The sequence below is a fragment of the Lagenorhynchus albirostris genome, chromosome 7 (genome assembly GCF_949774975.1).
Source record: "Lagenorhynchus albirostris chromosome 7, mLagAlb1.1, whole genome shotgun sequence".
Classification (NCBI taxonomy): domain Eukaryota; kingdom Metazoa; phylum Chordata; class Mammalia; order Artiodactyla; family Delphinidae; genus Lagenorhynchus; species Lagenorhynchus albirostris.
The window spans coordinates 57161074-57184109 of record NC_083101.1 but is presented as its reverse complement, the minus strand read 5'-3'; the positions used below and the strand labels follow the sequence as shown (position 1 = coordinate 57184109).

The 23036-nt window shown below is 38.2% G+C and overlaps 1 protein-coding gene across 3 annotated transcripts in view; it reads right to left on the bottom strand.

The window, feature by feature from the left end:
- Positions 1–23036, bottom strand: part of KDM4C (lysine demethylase 4C) — a 400008-nt gene that overhangs the window by 111609 nt on the left and 265363 nt on the right. For all 3 annotated transcript variants that reach the window (XR_009541598.1, XM_060155068.1, XM_060155067.1), the window contains one exon: positions 22722–22830. Coding sequence is in view for 2 of the 3 variants with exons in the window: in XM_060155068.1 (XP_060011051.1) it covers positions 22722–22830 (109 nt within the window). In the remaining variant the exon portion in view is untranslated. The remainder of the gene's footprint in view (positions 1–22721; positions 22831–23036) is intronic.

Here is a 23036-nt window from a genome sequence, read left to right as displayed (position 1 = left end):
CTTTTAATTACCTCCAAAGCAATGCAAATCAAACCACAAAGACTAATCCAAGAGCTGAGTTATGCAACCAACATGTTGAATTCACCAGATTGTAGGTGTTCCACTCTGAATGCTAACAACCTGTCTTCCTACAGCATGTGTGACAATATGAGCCTCAACAACAGGTCCATTCTCAATGTCTGTCACCTCAGTTTCCACATCTGTTTTCAAAAACATATATCACCCAGACAGAACTTTGATGAATGAGTGATAGTTGCACCAAAACTCAAAATGTTCAGCTGCTTTGATGTGCTGCCAGAAGGCAGGGGTCAGGCTGAGAGATACAAAGTGGATTCCCCAGGAAACAAGCCTCTGGCCTGTGCTGTGCGGCAGGATTAACTGCTCGACTTCTGAAAGTCCCATTAAAATGCCTCCATGCTACGAGAGCTGACCCCAGGATGTACCAAAACCATTAACTCAATGCACCTTGGAAAGATTTTGATTCCAATCACAATTTGTCAGGCTATAATAGGATATATGTTAGGCTCAATTACAAAAGAAAAGAGAAATTCCAGGATAGGGAAAGTACACTAGTCCAAAGAAGTAGCTTGGGACTTCCCTGGTGGCACAGTGGTTAAGAATCCGCCTGCCAATGCAGGGGACACGGGTTCAAGCCCTGGTCCGGGAAGATCCCACATGCCGCAGAGCAACTAAGCCCGTGTGCCACAACTACTGAGCCTGCACTCTAGAGCCTGCAAGCCACAACTACTGAAGCCCACGTGCCATAACTACTGAAGCCCGTGCGCCTAGAGCCCGTGCTCCGCAACAAGAGAAGCCACCGCAATGAGAAGCCCGCGCACCGCAACAAAGAGTAGCCCCCGCTCGCCACACCTAGAGAAAGGCTGCGCAAAGCGACGAAGACCCAATGCAGCCAAAAATAAATAAATAAATGAATGAATGAAATAAAAAGAAGTAGCTTTAACCACACATTAGGGCAACAAACAAATCTTAAAATAACTGAACACAAAGTCCCAAAGTTCCAGGGGAAAATGACAGGTGACATTTTATCTTAGGAAAAAATCCATGGATATTAGACTCCAGCAGGAGCTCAGGCTATTGTGTCCCCATCCTGGAGACGATGCTGACTATCCCCATCTAGAATGAGAACCATCTTAAACAAGAGCTTGGGGGTGGGGTGCCCACACAACTGTCTACTTCCTACTGAACTGCCGTTTTCACAGTGAGCCTTCATTATTATTGCTGGTGTAGTTCTGTGTCTAGATTCCTAGCCTACCCTAAAAAATTCAGTATATGCTAAGTTTCGAAAGTCTAATATGCCAGACATTAATGAATTTTAGTGCAAACAGCAAGGGCTTTAGTGTGATACAGATCAATTTAATCCCAGCTCAACCACTTCCCACATGTATATCTTAAATGAATAGTCATATATCTCAATTTCCTTAAAACCATCTGCATTTCCAGTAAAAATGGGCTGGAATAACGCTTAGCATAAAATGGTACGAAAGCAAGAACTTTGGGCTTTTGTCGTTGCTGTTTTTACTGTTTTTCGTTTCAGTAGGGTGCCCACAACAGGCATGGCAAAGAGGGAACTGAAATCCTAAACACATTCAGAACTGCTGAGGACCACAAGGTGATGCACATGATGGCAGTGGCACAGCACCCAGTGCGGGGCACACACATGGTAGATGTCGGTTCCATCCCACAGGCTGTGTTGCTGACTGCACATTTCCATGAGTGGGGACAAGTGAGGGTTGACTTATTTTAAGAATACTAACAAGACAAATCACTGCCCCCAAGAGTTAATTTATCCCCCAAATAAAAAACTTTCAAAAAGACTAAATAAAATATCTAAGAGAAAGGTTATCTCTTTAATTTCTCCAGCAGCTAGCTTATCCATCCCGATAAGTCAGGTCAAACCAACTGAACAGGTCAGCTGAATCTTTTACTAAAGTATTAAAGAATTCAGCATACACAGAAAGAATTACAACTAACTTCCTACGTGCAAAGAGCTAAGCTCTGGGATCTATTTTGGGGGACACTGACAAGGCACCTGAATGTAGAGCTCTTTGGCTGACCATCTGCTCAGTCCATATCACGCTCACCCATCACAGCTGGGGTGCTTTCCTCCAGGGTGCTTGAGGAGCGAATTGTTTCATATCCCTTCCTTTGCTCAAGAAAGGGGGGATTCTGTTGACCACCTCATATATAAAAATGAAGGAGACCATCATTCTCAAGGATGCAAATCACCCATTCACCATATATGGTAGAAGATTTTGTCAGAGGTTCTAAGACCTCTGTAAACTCCCAAATTCATGAGAAGCAATAGAGCACATACGTCTCCATGGAGAACATAACATGTGTTCTGACATACAAGGCGACAAGGTTGTGTCTACATGTCGACACTAGATGGTCAGCTAGGCTTACTCACTAATGCCTTAGACAACAGCCACAGAAGTCTCGGCAAAACTACTAACTACAATGATCTGGCCTTTTAAGGTTATTCTCAAATAAATAAAATTACAAAGGGTGGACAGGTGAAATGTTAATATTGAGTTTAATACAGTGCCTGGCATGCTTCAAAAGAACCAGAATTGTTTTATAATATAAAGGTTATAATCGTTTATATGTGGAACCTAAAAAAAATGATACAAATGAACTTAGTTACAAAACAGAAACAGACTCACAGACTTAGAGAACAAACTTATGGTTACCAGGAGGAAAGGGTGGTGGAGGGTGGGTGGTGGGTAGGGATAGACTGGGAGTGTGGGATTGACATGTACACACTGCTGTATTTAAAATAAAATGCCTTTCCATAAAAAAGAAAAAAGAAAAAGAAAATAGAGATAAAAAGAAATGTATAAAAGCATTTTTAAAAACCAATAAACCTCAAAAAAAATTACTGCGGACTTTTCCAAGACTTGCTCACAAGCATAAAAATAAAGTGGTCAAACCTTAATTGTACATAACTTTCCCTAACCAAAGTTTTCATTCTGGTCAAGTTTCAAGAACAGTGGATATAAAAATTGCTTATGCATTAAAAGATTCAGATGTTAGGAAATAAACGCAACAATGACATCTTTCTCCGCTCTTATAAAGTGAGCTGCACTGCAATCTTTTCATTTGAAGGCAAGATTAGTTTGCAGTTCTGCAGATAGTAAATTCCTATCTAGAGCTGTCTTTTTTAGAAGCTGTCAGTGTTAAAATGCTGTTTCTGGTTAACAAAACCCATGTGCCCACATCACGGTGAGTTAAGAGTTCTGAGACACCTGCCACTAGTGGAATTTATTTAGATGATAGATTTACGTCTCTATGCACCTCTCTGAGGCTTTTAGCTGTCTCTGGCATATCAACTGTTTGTCAAAGCCTTCCAACACATCTGACACGAGGCAAGAGTGAACTGGAGGTTGACGGGCCCTGCAAGGCTAATGGCACTGTGTGAGAATATTTTTACACTTAATTTAAGCATAATTCCCCCACTCTCTTGCAACCTATTTCTCCCAAGGACTTAAATAACCCAGACATCATCTAATACTACTGCACACATTTGAAGTCCTCTGAAATGGAAAACGGAAAAAAATGAAAACCAGATAATATACCTGAACTGTGAAGATGGTTTTCATGGAAAATCCTGCAAACATTTAACTTCTGCCCATCAGTGTTTGTTTTCAGCCTTTGGGAAGATCAGAAAGCTACCTGACTCCAAGGTGAATATAACTTAGTAGGAAAGAGCATGGGAGTTGGGTCAGGAGGCCAAGTTTAACATACCTCTTCAGTTATAATCTATAAAACATAACCATTTTAAACCTCTGATTTCTCATCTATTAAATAAAAGTTGACCTCATCACTTCATGACAGTTAACTATCGAAACTTATTCAGTGCCAGCCATTGTGCAAATGTAACAAATATCTCATTTAACCCTCAATGAGATAAATATTATGATGCAGCAGGAGAAACTAAAATTAATACCTTTCTCAGGACTGATTTTGGCAGTAAGATTTCAGTTATGGAAGTAGCAACCTGAGATCAGAACTTTCTGAATGGAGAGAGATTTATGTGAAAAGCCTTTAGAGCAGAAGGCGTGGACATCTTTCTGTGGCCTGGGATGAGGGCCGTCATGGACTCCAGTTCTCACTTTCCCAAACACTCCCCTTTCTACTGTCACCCACATTCTTTCCTTTCACTTCCTCTCTTCCCAGTTTTTTTCACCACATTTCCCCTCTCCCCATACCACTGAGTTCTCATTAGCATCCATAGTCAATCTAGTAACATTAAAAATATGGTTTTACAACCCAATCCAAAAATGGGCAGAAGACCTAAACAGACATTTCTCCAAAGAAGACATACAGATGGCCAAGAAGCACATGAAAAGCTGCTCAACATCACTAATTATCAGAGAAATGCAAATCAAAACTATAATGAGGTATCACCTCACACCAGTTAGAATGGGCATCATCAGAAAACCTACAAACAACAAACGCTGGAGAGGGTGTGGAGAAGAGGAAACCCTCTTGCAGTGTTGGTGGGAATGTAAATTGATACAGCCACTATGGAGAACAGTATGGAGGTTCCTTAAAAAACTAAAAATAGAATTACCATATGATCCAGCAATGCCACTACTGGGCATATACCAAGAGAAAACCATAATTCAAAGACACATGCACCCCAATGTTCATTTCAGCACTATTTACAATAGCCAGGTCATGGAAGCAACCTAAATGCCCATCGACAGACGAATGGATAAAGAAGTTATGGTACATATATACAATGGAATATTACTCAGCCATAAAAAGGAATGAAATTGAGTCATTTGTTGAGACGTGGATGGACCCAGAGACTGTCATACAGAGTGAAGTAAGTCAGAAAGAGAAAAACAAATATTGTATATTAACGCATGTATGTGGAACCTAGAAAAATGGTACAGATGAACCGGTTTGCAGGGCAGATGTTGAGACACAGATGTAGAGAACAGACGTGTGGACACCAAGGGGGGAAAACCGCGGTGGGGTGGGGATGGTGGTGTGCTGAATTGGGCGATTGGGATTGACATGTATACACTGATGTGTATAAAATTGATGACTAGTAAGAACCTGCAGTATAAAAAAACAAACAAACAAAACAACTAATACTAAACTTTCTTTGGGTTATTTGTATGGAAATATGTTAATATAAATGTTTCAGACAGTACATGAAATTTCTAAAAATCTTATATGTTCTGGTATAATGTTATAAGTCATAATTCTAGTTATTTTAAAATGTATATCTCAGAATTAACTAAATTTCCTTGTCAATTGCATTATTATGAACTTTCATCAAATCTTTAACCGTGGTCATTTTTAAGTCTTTTGTCATTTACAGACAGTTCTGGGTGTACTTTGATGCTTTTGCAAAAATGTTCCTATAAAAGGGTTTCGGGGCTTCCCTGGTGGCGCAGTGGTTGAGAATCTGCCTGCCAATGCAGGGGACACGGGTTCGAGCCCTGGTCTGGGAGGATCCCACATGCCGTGGAGCGACTAGGCCCGTGAGCCACAGCTACTGAGCCTGCGCGTCTGGAGCCTGTGCTCCGCAAACAAGAGAGGCCGCGATAGTGAGAGGCCTGCGCACCGCGATGAAGAGTGGCCCACGTTTGCCACAACTAGAGAAAGCCCTTGCACAGAAACGAAGACCCAACACAGCAAAAAATATATAAATAAATAAATAAATAAGGGTTTCATCTTCAAGAAATTCATGGAGAAGACTCTGACAAGTACAGGTTTCTGGTAACTGACTATACTGCTGAATTGAATGAATAAGCATTTTCAGAACTCTAATGGAAAACTGATGAATTCATAAAAGTGCTAACAAAAGATCAAGATAAAAAAAATTAATAACATGGGACTGAGTGAACTGATGAGGATGATTGTAATTTTTGTGACTTTGTTTGAATAAAAAAAAAAATCCCAGAAGGACTCAGAGGCCAAAAATATACAAATCAATTTTCACTGCAAAGTAAAGGTGCTGTTACAGTGGAGGATTACTGGACTGAATGTCAATATTATGACATAGTATGAGTGTGTTTCGTGTTTGGTAATTGCAATCGTTGTTGCTTATGTTGTGGTCATCCATTTACAATGCTTGGTGTCAGTTTATTTATCTCTTGTAAAAATAAAATACAGTGTGTGTGTGTGTGTGTGTGTGTGTGTGTGTGTGTGTGAGAAAAATATATATGGTTTTATACTTAACGTTTTAATTGCGATGTAATTAACATGTAATAAAAGTCACCCTTTAATGTGTATACTTCCACAAATTTCGACAAAAGAATACAGTCACACAACCTCCACCACAAGTAAGATATACAACAGTTCCACCAGCACAAAAAATTCCCTTGTTCCCTCTGCAGTCAGCCTCTCCACTCGGCATGGTCCCTGGCACTAATCTGGATTCTGCCCTCAAAGGTTTATTTCTCACGAGAGTACAATATGAATGGAATTATGCAGTATGGAGCCTTTTGAGTCGGCCTTCTTTTAGCATGATGCATTTAAAAGTCATTCATGTTGATGGTATCAGTAGCTTGTTCCTACTGAGAAGTATTACACTGTATGGACGTACCATGGTTTGTTAATTCAGTCACCAGCTGAAAAACGTTGGGTTGGAGGCGGAGGGATGGACTGGGAGTTTGGGGTTCATAGATGCAAACTATTACATTTAGAGTGGATAAACAAGGTCCCACTGAATAAGCACAGGGAATCATATCCAATCTCCTGGGATAAACCATAAAGGAAAAGAATACAGAAAAGAATGTATATATGTGTATAACTGAGTCACTTTGCTGTACAGCAGAAATTAACACAACATTGTAAATCAACTATACTTAATAAAAAAATAAATAGAAAAAGAAAAACACTGGGTTGTTTCCAGATTTGGGTGATTATGAACAAGCCACTATAACTCTTACAAATTTTTGTGTGAACATAAATTTTCATTCCTGAGATAAATCCCTAGGAGTGGGATTGCTGGATGGTATGGTAAATTGTACGTGTACCTTAATATGAAACTACCAGACTGTTTCCAACATGGCTGTACCATTTTGCGTTCCCACCAGCAATGAAGAAGGGTTCCAGCTGCTACATATCACCATTGGTATCGTCAGTTTCATTGATTTTTTAACTATTCCATAGGTATGTAGCGGCACCACATTGTGGTTTTACTTGCTTTACCTAATGAATAATGTCATCAAGCATTCTGTCCTCTGGTGAAGGGTAAGATCAAATTTTTGCAGTTTTAATAGAGTTCTTTTACACATGCTATAAACCATATACATTGCTGCTACTTTTGTTTTACCTCCCTTTTAACCGTTTCTGCAGAACCACATTTCCTTGCAATAAAATGACAGCTATAAATGTGATAAGATTACATAGAACTAAAGGCACATATTGTACCAATGTCAATTTCTGGTTTTGATATTGTACTATAGTTATATAACATGTAACCAATAAGGGAAACTGGGTGAATGGCACACAAGAATCTCTCTACTACCTTCACAACTTCCAGCGAATCTGTAATTATTTAAAAATCAAGAGGTTTTTTAAAAAATTAAACATTTGTGAACTTTATTGATACTTAATTATTTGTAATATTTTATATATGAGAAAATGTTCCAAGCGATAAAAGTAAACTTTAAAACAAACTCAATATTATTTATTAATTTACATTATTAATTAATTAATTATATATTATTGCTTTATCTTCATATCATTGTTATTGTCATGGTATTACTAGGGTAGTGTACTTATAATCACAACAATAAGAAGGAACATTTATTGAGCACTTACTATGGCCAGGCACTGGGTGAAGTACTCTAGGTGCCTTATCTTATTTGATACTCACAACAACAAAAGAAAGTACTATTATTGTGATTCTAATTTTACAAATTGTTACTGAGAATGCAAAGAGTGAGCAAAGAGCTTCAGATAGAAACTGGGGGGACATAAACATTCAAGAGTTAGACAAAGGAAGAGGAACCTGCAAAGAAACCTGAGACCAAGAGGCCAAAGAGAGAGAAGGGATATCAAGGACAGCTGTCATGAAAATCAAGGACAGACTTCCAAAGAGGATGACATATTCTCAAGTAATTGGTATGTGGCAGAGCTGAGACATGAACCCAAGTTATCAGGCCCCAACACCCATATGCTTTATTATTGCATTCAGATGCTTTTACACTTGCAGCAAGTGACACACCTGAGGACCACTCAGCACCACCTTTATGCGGTTCAGGTGATTAAGTTCTATTCAAAAAAAAAACCAAACTTTAAAAATGCAGGCTGAAAAATTTCTGAGAGTGACATAAGCAAAGGTGTGTGAAGCGTCATGAATGCTGGTAGGTTCATAGTAAGACCAAAGGAAAGGAAAAACATGACTACCCTTAAGACAGGGTTGATATTTTTATAAAACAGATTTTTGTATATGTGTCTGAGTAACATACATATATAGTATGCTACTGAACCACTCTCTTAATTATAACACAGTATAATAAAGCTATATCCTTCCAAGCTGTTTCCGCCATAGAAAAAAGTCAGGAATCATTACTCTACTATGTTAAACATGACCATTTCTGTGGAATGGCATGAAGCTAGAGATGATTTCATTTTGTATTTTATATACTTCAGTTTAAAAAAAAAAATTATGGCAGGCACTGCTTTTATAACTAAAATAACAGGTCTTTGAAAATAAAATTTTAAAATAAGGAACAAGAACCTTATAGGATCTATATATTAAAATTCTAACTTTAAATAAACAAGTCAAAGTTCAATAGTACAGTTTAGCCTTATCTGCTGTGGAGATGCCCTGCGCCTCATATGTCTCAGGCTGATAACCTGAACTCTGAGCTTGGCCTGTCATTTTCTTGGAACGTCTCTGAGAGAAATAGCATGTGATTAAGATGAACGCATCACGCTTGCTTGTTTGCTTTCCCCAGTGCAGGTGGGCTGTCACCCTCTGCACACACAGCAAGCTGAGGTTAAAAGGCTGTCATGTCTTATCTATGCAGACTGTACATTGCAATGGTGCCATAGCTGCGGGGCAGGGCCACCGAATCAGTGTGTGGCGAAGAGCACAGAAACAGTAATACTGTCACAGACAGGAAAGGGAGACTCAATAGTTCTAAGGCTATCACTAAGATAAAGGGAATTTTGAAATTAAATGGTGATTGCCCCTGTCAAAATGAGAAGGCTGAAAATGCGCATATATTAGCTGCTGGGCCTGCCAGGAAAAGCAGTGATTTTCCTGTTGCTGGCTTCTTCATTTTCTAATTATGAAAAGGGATTCTTAGAGAAACGGTACCTGAGAATTAGAAGTATTTAAATTTGATTGTTGTGTCTAAAAACATTTGGGCCACTGATCTCCCCCTTAGTTCTAAGTTGACCTGCCAACTAAAATATTCTGTAATGCTATATTATTATTCGAAAAATGTTTATGAATTGCTTTGAGAAACATAAGAAAAGGATAATACCAGAGGATAATTTTCTCTGGACAGCCTCTTCCTTGAGAAATTTTACAGCAAATTTCTGCAGCAGTATGAGTTTATACCTTTTATTGTGTATTATAAAAGAAGTAATAATAAAAACACAATAACTCAATTCTTTAAAGAAAAAAAATCCAAGATGTGGTATTTGAAACAGTACATATTATGAAGAATGTTTCATTATTATGAATGTTTCATTATTCATAAGATATTTCAAGATATTTTGTTGTAAGCTATGAATAATTTGAAATTTTATGTTAACAATATACCACCATTTAAAGTATTGTTTTTTGAAGATGCTTATTATTTATAAAATGATATCAAACTAATTTCATAATATCTGAAAAAACGTTTTCTTTTGATATTTTAACCTATTTGTTAGAAATTATCTACACTAGATAAATACCCTGACATTAGGAGACAGAAATGCTTATTATACCTCTCTGTAAAGAAATGCCTTAGAAGAATGCTTTAATCTAGCCCTTCCTGTCTGCCTTCCAAAACAACCAAAAACCCAAATGACATTCTTGGAAGATCTGTATCTAAATTCTTCCAGAATATAAACCTCACAAGAGGGATGACCCTGTCCACCTAATGCCACTTGTCACCAGGCACCAAACACTATGATCACCTCCATAAGTCTTTACTGAATAAAAAGATTGATAAATGAAAGAAATGCTCTTTATTCCGCAAGTTTCCTCAAAACCTTTAAAATGACGACAAGCTGGAATCCCCAAATGAACTAATGAAAGATCATTTTATGACATTTCAGGTATATGTTTTGTGGTAGCAATTACTCTAAGTAGATCCCCACAACTGTAAAGAAAGCTGTCACTCATTCAGTGCCCCCGCATCAACAGCTGTCAAGTATAAAGCTGTGACATCATCACAGCCGGGAAAAGACAACTGAATAGATCTGTGGATCATGATTTGTTTTTTGGTTTTTTTTTTTTAAGTACAGTGGCTGACTTATTACATTTCACACCACTTAAGAGTTTTTAGAATTAAATATGGGTCAACAACCACTAAACACATCAACAAGTGACACTCGTTGACATAAATCATACCAAATGGCCAGCATATTATAAGCTGCTATGACACTACCACTGCTTTCATAAATAAAAAATGAGAATTAAACTTTCATAGTTAAATATTTCACCAGACTAGATTGCAAATTTTGACACAGCCAATTTATCATTGTAAAAATCAGACGAGGCTCAGTCGGCTCTGGTCAGACAGCTCATTAGTCTATTAAAATTATACCTTTGCCAGGATGTCATGATTCTTTTACTGAAAAATATCTGCCATTTAGTGAAAAGATTTCACAATTTTTTTGCTTTGTCCAAAGAAAATAAGTGTTTAAAATTGATGAATTTTAAAAATCAATTATGAACAGATGGCTCTAAGAAAAAAATCTTGGAAGTTTTAATTAACCTTAAGCACTATTCCTATAATGAAAAGTGGTCGATTTGACTATTTTTTCCATTTATTTAAAGTAAAATATTTTGTTACTAAAGAAAGGTGGAATGCATTTTATATTCTGAACAGGAAAAAAAAAAAAGCTACGATTTAAAATTTGATCCTAAAGGCAGTTTTATCTCAAAAACTATTAGTGAAAAGATGCTTTTAAACTAAAATTCAACTGAAATTAAAAGGAAAGGCCATTCTGAAGTGAACACGTCCTCATGAGTCTGTGCAAACCCTCATGCTTCTTACTGCAAATCCCCTTTCCCCTGCGGCCACTCATCCTGGCAACGATATCCCCACGTAGGCTGTGTTTTTACTGGTTGCAGGACACATTTATCTTTCATGAGAACCTTGGACTTTCCTTCTTGCTCATTTTTTTGCAAATCCAACTATTCCATTTCTATAGGTTTAGTTTCCATTTTCAATGTTCTTCATTTCCTTTGTTCTGAGAGAAGACAGAAATCAAACTCCCAAGGCTACCACTGTTTTACCTGATTATTACACTTCAGAAAGAGTACAGAGAGGCAGATACAATATTATCACAAACCCAATTCACATCCATACAAAGCACAGTGGCTCACTGTTCCTAAATTTCTGACCAGTAATAGGTACTGAACTTCATATGCTTCTAGTCCTAACAACCTAAGAGCAGCTGGTAAATAGCTACATGCCCATGAGGAGTAGAATTCTGGCACACGTTTCCCCTGTGCTACACCCAGCTGGACTACAAGGACCTCAAATTAAGTATATCCAGGTGTACTTCCCCCTCAACCCTGTCCCCTTCCAGCAATGACGAGCCCTGTGCATGGCATGACCAGTCCCCCAGCTGCTTATGCCAGAACCCCAGCTCCCTCCACACCTAGTCCAAGCCAACCCCGCCTATGATCAGTTCACTTATCTCCATCCCAGGTTCACGCCAAAATCATCTTTCACATGATTACTGAAACTGGCCTCTCTGGCTCCAGTCCTACCCTCTTGAATACATTCTCCCCACCAGAAGCACAACACCCTTCTGAAACACAAATCTGATCATATTATTCCACTGCTTAATGGGCATTAAAGGTTCTTCCACCTGTATGGGATAAAGTACAAAGTCCTCTAGAATGGCACTGTCCAGCAGAAATAAAATGCAAGTCACATGTGCAATTTTTAATTTTTTAGGAGACACCTGTGCCACAGGTGAGGAAGGGGAGAAGAGGGAGTTACTGTTCAATGAGTACAGAGCTTCTGTTTGGAAAGATAAAAAAGTTCTGGAGGTAGAGGGGCATGATGGTTGCACAACAATGTGAATATACTTAATGCCACTGTACACCATGGAATTGCACACCTAAAAAATAACTAAAATGATACATTTTATGTTAAGTATACGTAATCGCAATAAAAAAAGACATGTGAAATTGATTTTAATAATACATCAATACGTCTTAACAAATCCAAAATATTATCATTTTGACATGTAACCAATATAAAAATTATTAATGAGATAGTTCACATGCTTTTTTTTTTCATAGTAAGTCTTTGAAATCTGCTGTGTATTTATACTTACAATATATCTCAATTTGGACGCTCAATTTTCAAGGGTGTTTGAAATGTAAAATGTGGACCTACCAAAACTACAGTTGTACTTCATGTGTTTATGCTGCTTCCATTTTTTAACTTAGCTTGCTGAAATTAAATAAAATCCTAAGTTCAGCTCTTCAGTAACACTAACCACATCCCAAGTGCTCCATAGCCGTCACTGGCCAGAGGCTACCGTACTGGACAGCACAGTGCTACATCATCTGAGGCTTCCCCTTCTCAAGACTCATCTCTCCCTCCTCATACCTCATGCTCCAGCTCTGCTGAAATTTCATTTCCTAGACCTTACGGCTCCCTCCCACTTCCAGGACACCGAGCATCCTGTTCCTCGTCCTGGCTGCTCCTCCAGTGCCCTCTTCTCACCCTTCAGGTCTCAGATGAGGCATTATTAGGCAATGCTTCTTCCAGGAAGCTTGTCTACACCCCTTTACTGCCCTCATACCCCAAATTGAGTAAGATCCTCCACTGCATTCTGGATTTTTACTACAGTAGAACTTTTCATGCTGCTTTGTAGTTGCTTATCTAATTTTCAATAACTTCCATTATTCTGTAATATCTATAAAAGCAGAAATGACACACATCTATCACCTAACCACACAGCAAGTCCTAAAGAAATATTTATTGAGCAAATGGATGAACAAATGAGATAGCGCAAAGAACCTACTCTCTCCTTATAAATATTTATCCACTCCAATCCTAATTGGCCAAAAGGCAGTTTACAGAGATTTATGCGGCAAGGGGTTGCGTCATTCGCCGATGATGCATTGCATCATTGCATCATGTCATCCTCACAACCACCCTGGTTTACAGATGAGGTTCTGAAAGGTTAAGCTGCATGGCCAAGGTTGCTTAAGTGGTGACGCAGGACTCCAACAGTCTTAGTCCAGAGCCTGCACACTCAATCTCAATGTAGCAGAGGCTTAGAATTCATGACCCAAAGGGCAATACAGATGAATGCACAGAACCCTTGATACCTAAATCAATAAATACAAACTGGGCTGGTACCTGTATCTATGAGCTAATCTTAGAAAGTGACATCACTAAATTGTGGGAACATGCCTAAAATATACCACACTGACTTACATTAAATTAATTACAAGTATGAAAAGATTATCACTTTATATATAACCTTTTTGTTGATTTTTATTTTTTACTTTTTTTTTTTTTGCGGTACGCGGGCCTCTCACTGTTGTGGCCTCACCCGTTGCGGAGCACAGGCTCCGGACGCGCAGGCTCAGCGGCCATGGCTCACGGGCTCAGCCGCTCCACGGCATGTGGGATCTTCCCGGACCGGGGCACGAACCCGTGTCCCCTGCATCGGCAGGCAGACTCTCAACTCACCACCAGGGAAGACCTTTTTGTTGATTTTTAAAAGCCGCTTCCAAGGGGATAAATAATTTATACTAAAATATTAGAAAAATAAGTAATTATGGACGCACTGTTTTATAATAATGACTGTACCTTTCAAAAACTATAACCTCTCTGCTGTCAATCACTGTTGACCAAGCGAAACCCTATGGATTGTTTACAGCCATCTAGCAGCTGTCTCGGTTTGGCAAGCATTTGTTGGTATTGACTCAGTCGATGTTGGAATGAAAGGGGTGACCCCATCTCTGGAACCCTGACCCCAACTCACTCAATTAAAAGATTCATCAGTAATCACTACTCACACAGACAAGATCAGAAAAAAAATGGACCATTCAGCAATGTAAGCTAAAAAAAGAGATGACTCTCACACTATACTCTTTAATCATGAATTATCTGAAGTTCTACTTATCTATTTAATAATGTTTTTAAAATTAGTCCTCAGGAAAAATGAGTTCAAAACGAAAAAATTTAAAGGCTCCAATCAATTTCCTTTCGCCTCACAGTTTTCTTTCGTCAGATAAAGAAAAATCCATAGTAACAAGATGATATTTCATGCATTTACACATTTTCTCCTATAGACATCTACAGCCTTCAGAAAGTATATTATTTGTAGTCATGCCCATCTGACATTTTCCATTTTACTCAAAAGATTTTACGGTTTGGTATTACAGCAATATACAAATTTGACAGCTTGCAATAGGATCTAGTCCCTGTAGCAAATCATTCTGACAGTTAAGTACTATACAGCTACTAATGTACTTTTTTTTTTTACACCACACTCATTTAAAAATCTTACAAAGCTGGGGACATGTGTATGTTGAAATCCTGAAGAATGTTCTTAATGATATAATAAATTTTATACTGAGCATATTAAATAATAGGACCCTACACACCACACCACGATTCTGTCATTTGTGGTGTCACTTATTCCCCCTTCAGTAGTTCACTATTACAAGCAAATTTTCCCTCAACTGCATTTAACTGCAGTTTAACTGCATAAACTTGCTCATCATTGTCAATGTTTATTATTTTCTTAGAATTCCTCTGTCTTTAAAAATAACTGAAGACGTGAATAAATCAGTACATGAGCTAATGTGGAACATAATGACTTCCGATTGCCTTTACAATGCTACGTTTTTTTTCTTTTAAAGTGGTGAAGGATAATCAGTATGTCTTTGCATCTCCCAAACTGTGGTAACAGAGGCTCTGTCAAATACAACCATGATTTCCTCTACAAAGAAAGCGAAGCTGCTCTGCAACCTTGCTGTAACTGCAACTAAATAGGACTCAGAGTGATCTTAGAGCATGAGAGGCAGACCCCATCTCTATCTCTCAGTAATTCTATTTTTAGTATTCAATGCATCTGATAACATAAGCCAGTTAGCAAGGGATCAAGTGCCTTCCTTTAAGAAATAGGAAGGCTGAATGTATTTTTTTCCCCTTAATTCAGCTCTTCAGATGGAATACCACAGTGAAACCACTCTATTCTCAGAATTGATGTACCTTTCAAAACTGTAATCTTTGGCTTTCAAGTTCACTATTATTTGCCTTCAGGTACAAATTTTAAGGTGTATAGAGGCTTCTAAGCAGAATAGTTGGCCTCAGCCAGGTACTGAAAGGCTTGTTAGCTCAGTCATCATTGCAGTGTAAATTCCTTTTCAAAATAATGTTCTTCTCTCGGAGAACACTTGTGCCTGTGCTTGGTTCACTTGTCAAATACAAATCAGAGGTCATCAAATGCCTGGGGGCAACTTTGGCTATTCCAAAAATCATTTCTCCCCCTATTTTGTTGCAGAAATAGGATTTCAAATGTAAAATCCTAGGAATGTCTGCAGACATAGAAATCAGAGGTACCATCCATGCCACTGTGAGGAAGGTTGTGTGGTCAACGAACACCACCAAGTTCTTTATGCACTGACAGCAAGCAAGATAGACGTCATTTGCTTTGACATGTGCAGTTTAATATGTAAATATTCTCACAACACTTCTATTTGAGAACTTTCTCTCCAAAAGGGAAGACTGTTTAAACTAATGGCTGCATTTTGGGTCTGCTGCATTTTCCAAGATTTCTTATAATCCACAAACTTGCCTTGTTGTTTCATTTCTATAAATTCCATAGATGTTTAATTAATTTAATCTTCAAGAAGTGATGAATGTATGTAATAGACATTCACGGCTAAATATCTAACAAATACCAGAATTTCATGCTGATTTACTCCTTTTTCTGGGTGTTTTTTTTTTAATGTTATTCTCTTAAATTTTATAATCAGATCTAAAGACTGGTGATCTGCTTCCTGATGATACTGCTGTCTTCTGTGTGATCATATTATAAAAGCATTGTCCTCTCAAAATTCCTGTTTTAATTCTTCCTGAAAGTTTTGCTGTCTTTTTTTCTATTAACAAAAAAACTTTTTAAAAGACATTCTAATTTCATGTGTGTTTTATATCTCTCTACTTCCTTTTTTGCTGTTATCATTTTTGCACAATTTTGTTTCTCTTCCAGAGATTCAATTATGACCATGACCAACCAATCATATTAGTAGAGAAAACAAGACAGAAAGAAATAAGAAAAGGAAATGACTGAGTACATTTTAAAATCTATACCGCATGGGGGCAATTTTTTCTTTTTGTCCTCAGGCATACCAATAATCTGTGATTTCAAACAAACTGGCTATCCCTGAGCACACCACTCAAGTGCAGAGTAGGAGATGTCCCCGGCATCCTCCTCATTCTTTTTCCTACCAGGTGCCAAAGCTCTGATGTTCTCTGGATGAGCGGAGAAAGTACCAGAGGACATGGGGAAGGGACTGGGGATGACAGGGTTCGCCACAAGTATAATTTTTCGCAAACTGAAAAGTCATTCAGAAGCAAAGAAATTCATTCTAAATGAGTAGGTAAGAAAAATACTAGGTAATCTAGAACCTGCATTAATAATCAGAAGAACGCTTAAACTGACAGAGAAAATGGTTCTCCCTTTTGAACATGGCTTTGGATACATAGCCTATTCAGGTAACTTTCAGCCATTTCCTTCCTGTTAAAGGATGGTTCTGCTTAATAACCTGGTGCTTTCATTTTTTTAATTAATTAATTTATTTTTTGGCTGTGTTGGGTCTTCATTGTTGTGTGCAGGCTTTCTCTAGTTGCGGCGAGCGGGGGCTACTCTTCATTGTGGTGCGCAGGCTTCTCGTTGTGGTGGCTTCTCTTGTTGCACAGCAGGGGCTCTAGGCGTGCGGGATTCAGTAGTTGTGGCACACGGGCTCAGTTGTGGCTTGTGGGCTTAGCTGCTCCGCGGCATGTGGGATCTTCCCGGACCAGGGCTCGAACCCACGTCCCCTGCATTGGCAGGTAGATTCTTAACCACTGCGCCACCAAGGAAGTCTACCTGGTGCTTTTAGATAGCAACCTCTAGCATTTTTAAGATGGAGCAGAAATTACTTTGTTAACCCCTGAGATAATTATTCTACACAAAAGCAAAATATTGTTAAAGAAAGAAAAGAACAAACTAATTGGATAAATACCACTATAGCCAAATATATTTTTGCAGTATTTTGTTTAGTTTAAAAATAATGAATTTTATTAAAGTATTTTAAATTAACAGCCACATAAATAAAATAAAAGACAATGTCTTGAAAATAACTCCAGTGCCATCACTGATGTCCATTTAATTATCTATGAGTAGAGGCCACACCTATGGTAATAGCAAACAAGGTGGCTGGATGAGATAAAGGTTCTTCACAAAGCACACACTATTTTAGGATCAATATTGAAGAGCACTGAAAGAGTTGTTTTCCATTTGCTGTCTCTTTTTTTCAATGGTCATTATAAGAGGAAAAATCTGCTAAGGCAAACAAATCCTTTCTTACATGCTCTACAAAAATCTTCCTACACAAATAATTGCACAGAGGAGTATTTCAAAAGCTGCAAGTTGAACCTATGAATAAATAAAAGGCTAACAACAATATTACCAAAATATTCAAATACCTCTGTATCAACTCCAGTATTCCATATTCTAGAAAGACCGCTAATAATAATAAGCATTTCTTATATACAGCTTTCATACTTCAGAAGACATTTTAAACTCATGTTTGCCATAAGCTGTTCTTTAAGACTCTTGCACTTACTAGCTTTTACTAGTGTTGCTTATTACTTATACAGAAAAACACTAACTTGCCCCAAGGGAAAGCAACTCTTTTATATGGCTAAATCAAAACCCGAACTAAAAAACCTGCCCTCTGGAATTCAGCACTTTGAATGCACAGCAGCAAGCAGCACTTTCTGCTCTGCTGTCATCCCTTGGGCTAGAGCAACCCAGTATGCATCACATCTCACACACATACACCCTCTACCATTGGCGCCAGGCTCCGATTAGGCACTTGCTAAAGGAGGTGATTTAAGGGCAACTGGATGAGAAACTGGTACAGCAGCACCACCTGGTGGGCACTGGAGAGAGGCTCAGACTTCCCTTGCTACTGCTTCAGTCAGGTCACTCCCGTTTTCAATCCCCAACCGACCAGAGGTTCCAAGATCAGAACTCTCAGACAACAGGGCAAGGGCTGCATGGCTGTTCAGAGGCTCTCCAAATCACTGCTAGGCTCTATGGCCTAATCACATTGTCCCCCGTGATGCAGATAAGGTAACTAATGCCTTGCTTTAAAGCTGCACGCACAGAGATGTGCATGAATTTACCACTGTGACCTTTAAAGGGTTTTGCCTTAAAAAAAAAAAAAAAAAAGTGATTTGGTATTGTCTGATCAAACCCTCCAGCCACAATAATTTTAAGCCAGAAGCACAAGTAATAAGTAACAATTTGATGCCTTTTATTCATTTCATGAATATTTACTCAGTAAGCACATATGTACATACACACACATTACAGAACTGTAAATGTTTATGATGCTTGATTAGTAATCAAGGTTGTTCAATTTCTATAAAAACAGGTAATGTTAAAATACTAAATCAGAGTATAAAATTAATAACTGTACAGTAGCAAATATACACATAGGTTGCCAAATTTTATTGCTTCATTCACAAATAAGAAATTCAAACAATTTGCCAAAAAAAAAATCCCTAGGAATGTTTTCTAAAGCAATTAAGAACTTCCATTCTCTCAGTCTCTAACTTACTTCTTTCAACCAAGATATTCTCTTTCTGAAAATGACAAAAATGAACATTTTCTCCTTATGTTTATGTCTTCCCTGTAGACCAGTGGGTTCTCAAATGGGGGTGATTTCACCCCCCAAGGGATATCTGGCATTGGCTACTTTTTCCCAGTTTTATTGAGAAATAATTGACATGCATCACTGTATAAGTTTAAGGCACAGAGCATGATGGTTTGATTTACACATACTGTGAAATGATTACCATTGTATGTCCAGCTAACATCCATCTTCTCATATAGATACAACAAAAAGAAATAAAAAAAGGAAAAAAAGTTACCCTTCTGATGAGAACTCATAGGATTTACTCTCTTGGGAACTTTCCTACATATCCCACAGCAGTCTCAGCTATAGTCATGACGCTGTCATTACAGCCCTAGTGCTTATCTTATAACTAGAAATTTATACCTTTTGGTATCGCCTGTTTGGTCAGGGATGCTGGAATCTATGATACACATGAGAGTCACCCACAACAAACAATTAACTTGTCTAAAAGGTCAAGAGGGCCAAAGTTGAGAAAGCCCAGTCTAGACTGTAACACGCTAGAAGACAGGAACAATGTCTTACTCAAAAATGTACACTAAGTATTTGGTGGGGTAAGCTAATAACTGTTTGGTGAAATACATTGACACTGACATCTAATTCTTATATCCCCCCCCCCATATCTGTGTAAATAAGAAGGTGGGTGAACAACCTAGCATCCAGAAAAGAGTTGGCTACAGCTCCAGAAAAAAGACTGAAACTGACACTAGGAGACACACATACATCCACTAAACAGACATAGTAAAATAATCCATCTAGACTTAGGTTGGCCTGGATGAAATACCACAAAACTACTGCTCTGACTTCTAGCTGGATGTGCACTTATTAGCTTAATTAAACTTCAAAAGAATGCTGATGCTAGGAACACTTGATTATATGTTCAGGGCAGAGCATCCTATTTCCTGGAAAGGTGCATTCCACCCACCCCACACACAAGTGATCATTTATAAATTCTGTTATTCAAAGCCAGCCTGAGTCTGATCACCAAGAGACAGTGAGCAAGGCTGGGGCACAGACGCCATACTACAGGAGATGTAAGAGAGTCATGGTGCTTTCCTGAGGATTTCTGGTGAAAAAGTCACCCACGCTTCTTTCTGGCCATTGTCCCCTTTCAAACTATCACAGTATTTTTGAGTGATTTTTTTTTTTACCCTCCCAAAATGAAGTTTCCCCTTGTATTTTCCCACTTAAGATAACCACTTTGAGCATTCTGATAAACATCATTCCAAAAAACTCGCCATGCGTATAAAATTATATTAAAAACAGAAAAAAAATCTGATCTACAGCCTGCTGTTTTCACTCAAATATGTGTCATGAATATCTGTATGCCAATAAAGAGCTCTCCATTGTCATTTGAAATAGAGTTTAGGTGATCTGAAATTCAGTCAAGACACATTCTTTTATAGAAGGTTTTCCGTCCAATTGTTTAAGGACGGAAAACCTTCTATAAAGAATATGTAACATACACAATCAAGATGGCAACCTTTTACCACTTTCGGATGCAACCATCAGATTTCAGATTTCTGAAATACAGCAAATACAATTTGCTGACTGGCACGGAAATGATCCATGCTGCCCCTCCCTGCTGCTCCCTTAAAACCCCTTTGAGACTGGTGTGAGTGACGGCAGATCACTAAGGAAGCCTTCGTGGAGAAGAGAAGCCAGCACATAGGTCCTTAAAGGGAAGCATCAAGAGCAATGACCACTATCCCAAGGGGCGTTCAACTGATAACAGAAATCATCTTTCAGAAGAGAGAACCAAAGGTGTTTGTTAAATGTCGTGTTTGAATTTTTGCAAATATATATTACTTGTAAATCAGAAAAATATTAAAATGTAAGACATTTGTTAGTATTTGTCACACTAAGCATTAAATGTTGGAGGTGTGTCATGAACTCAACATTTTTCTTTATAACCTGCCCTACAGTCCTAATTCTGGCAAATGTTTTTGTTTCTTTTTGGTGGGTTTTTTTTCCCCAATGAAAAATATTTTTATTAGTTTTAATGGAAAAAACTAATGCATTTTGTTCCAATCATAAAGGCCCAAACAATATTCACAGATAGAATATGTATCAATTGAATAATGAAAACAAGTCTATATAAGTAAACAGCAATAGTTGAAAAGCAGTTTGCGCATAAAATGTAATGTGATATAAGGTTTATTGTATTCATTCTTTTTTCTTCTTTCTGCACCAATTTTTTACACAACTTTTCACCCTTTTGGGTGTTACGGTTTTTGCACTCAGAATGCACTTATAAACAAAGTAACAGCACAGTAAAATGAAAGAAAGGGCAATATAAAGGCTAAACATGAGATTTCTTGAAAGCAAATAGAAACAGCAGTCTGAAGAGTCATGGAAGATGACTTCTGCCTCTCTCTCGTGTCAGTGTTTGTTTTCCTTTTTAAACTGGTGAACAAGATATAAGATTTCAAACTTTTTCCTACGGAAGTCCATGAGCTGAACAACCTTACTCTCTTCTGATAGTCACTATGAGCTTTAGGGGGCATTTAAATGGCCCAGTCATTTCCATCTCATTCACAAAACTTCCGTTACCCCAGCCTGAGCATCCTTGATCCCACCACTCATATCTGCCAACAGCAGTCATCAGGCCCATAAAGAGCCACGTATTTTCTAGCTATGTGAAATTCCTGATGGAGCTATAGTGGAAAATAACAGTGTTCACTGAAAGAGAGCAGAATAGATTCTAAGTTCCTGAGACAGAAGTCCAGAGACAAAACACCCAGCTCCCCAGTGGGGGAGAGACGACTAATAACAAAGCAAGTAACACTCGGATAGAGAGTTACAGCTCAGCCTCTGAAATAGTGGAAAGACCCCACGTTAGACGTAACAAGGACTGAAGAAACTGTAGGGTATTAAGTCCACTTGTAAGACAGGCTTCAGTATTTTAAGGTCAGGCAATTTAACTTTAGGGAAAATTCTCATTAATGGTGAAATATAATAAGGGCCTAAGCTAATGACCTGTTGGCTCACAATTTAACAGAACTCCAAGGTTACATCAATGTTGAGGATGTTAAAGGCCTAAGTTTTCAATGAAAAAAAATACTCTCTTAACAAAGAGAAACAATGGAAAATAACCAGCCAGAGAGTTTGGCAAATTAAATGATTTGTCTCTATCCGTGGGAAAATCCCTTGGGAATAATTAAAGTTTTTGCATTTCTCTGCAAGTCTCTTCTTGGTGAAGAGATGACGAAATAGGTTAGATGCGTTTTGCCAAGTCAAGGCCAACCAAAAAGAGGCAAGAGAGAGAAAAACTAAGCAATTCAAATAAGACATAGTTGGATAGCTCGGGTCAGTTCTAACAAACTTCACTGGATAGCCTATAATTTGAAAATTCACATTAATCCAGGAAATGCAGTATTCCTTTCCCTCACTGAAAACAGAAGCTGAGGAAAGTTATAGGCATACTTAAAATATAACAGGAAAAGAGTGTGTACAGATAAGTAAATTTAGGCTAAAGGGAAAAAAAAGGTAGAATGAAACAACGAAGCTAAGAAAAAAATTACCTTGGAGTGCGTGCATAAATAGAAATATTCGGAACTTGAAATTAACACTAATTTATGAGGGGAAAAAAAAAAGAAGCTTTGCCACTCACCAATTTTAACCTCTGTAAAGGTATTCTGCCTACATCTATCTGTGTCCTTTCTGGAACATTAGTGAATCGGACTTCTGGGACCGCAACGGCGCACATGACATGGGCCCACCTACAGGAAAGGAGACATAAATGTAAACAACCGTTCCCTAAACTTATGTATCCCATACTTCAACCAGAGGATGGCAATTCTCTCGGATGGGAAACACACAGACGAGAAAGAAAGCCCAAAGCCTATATCCATCACAGACTCTTTGAATTTAAAACCTACTGGATGATACCTGGATAGATTCAGTACCATACCTGCCCAACACTGTG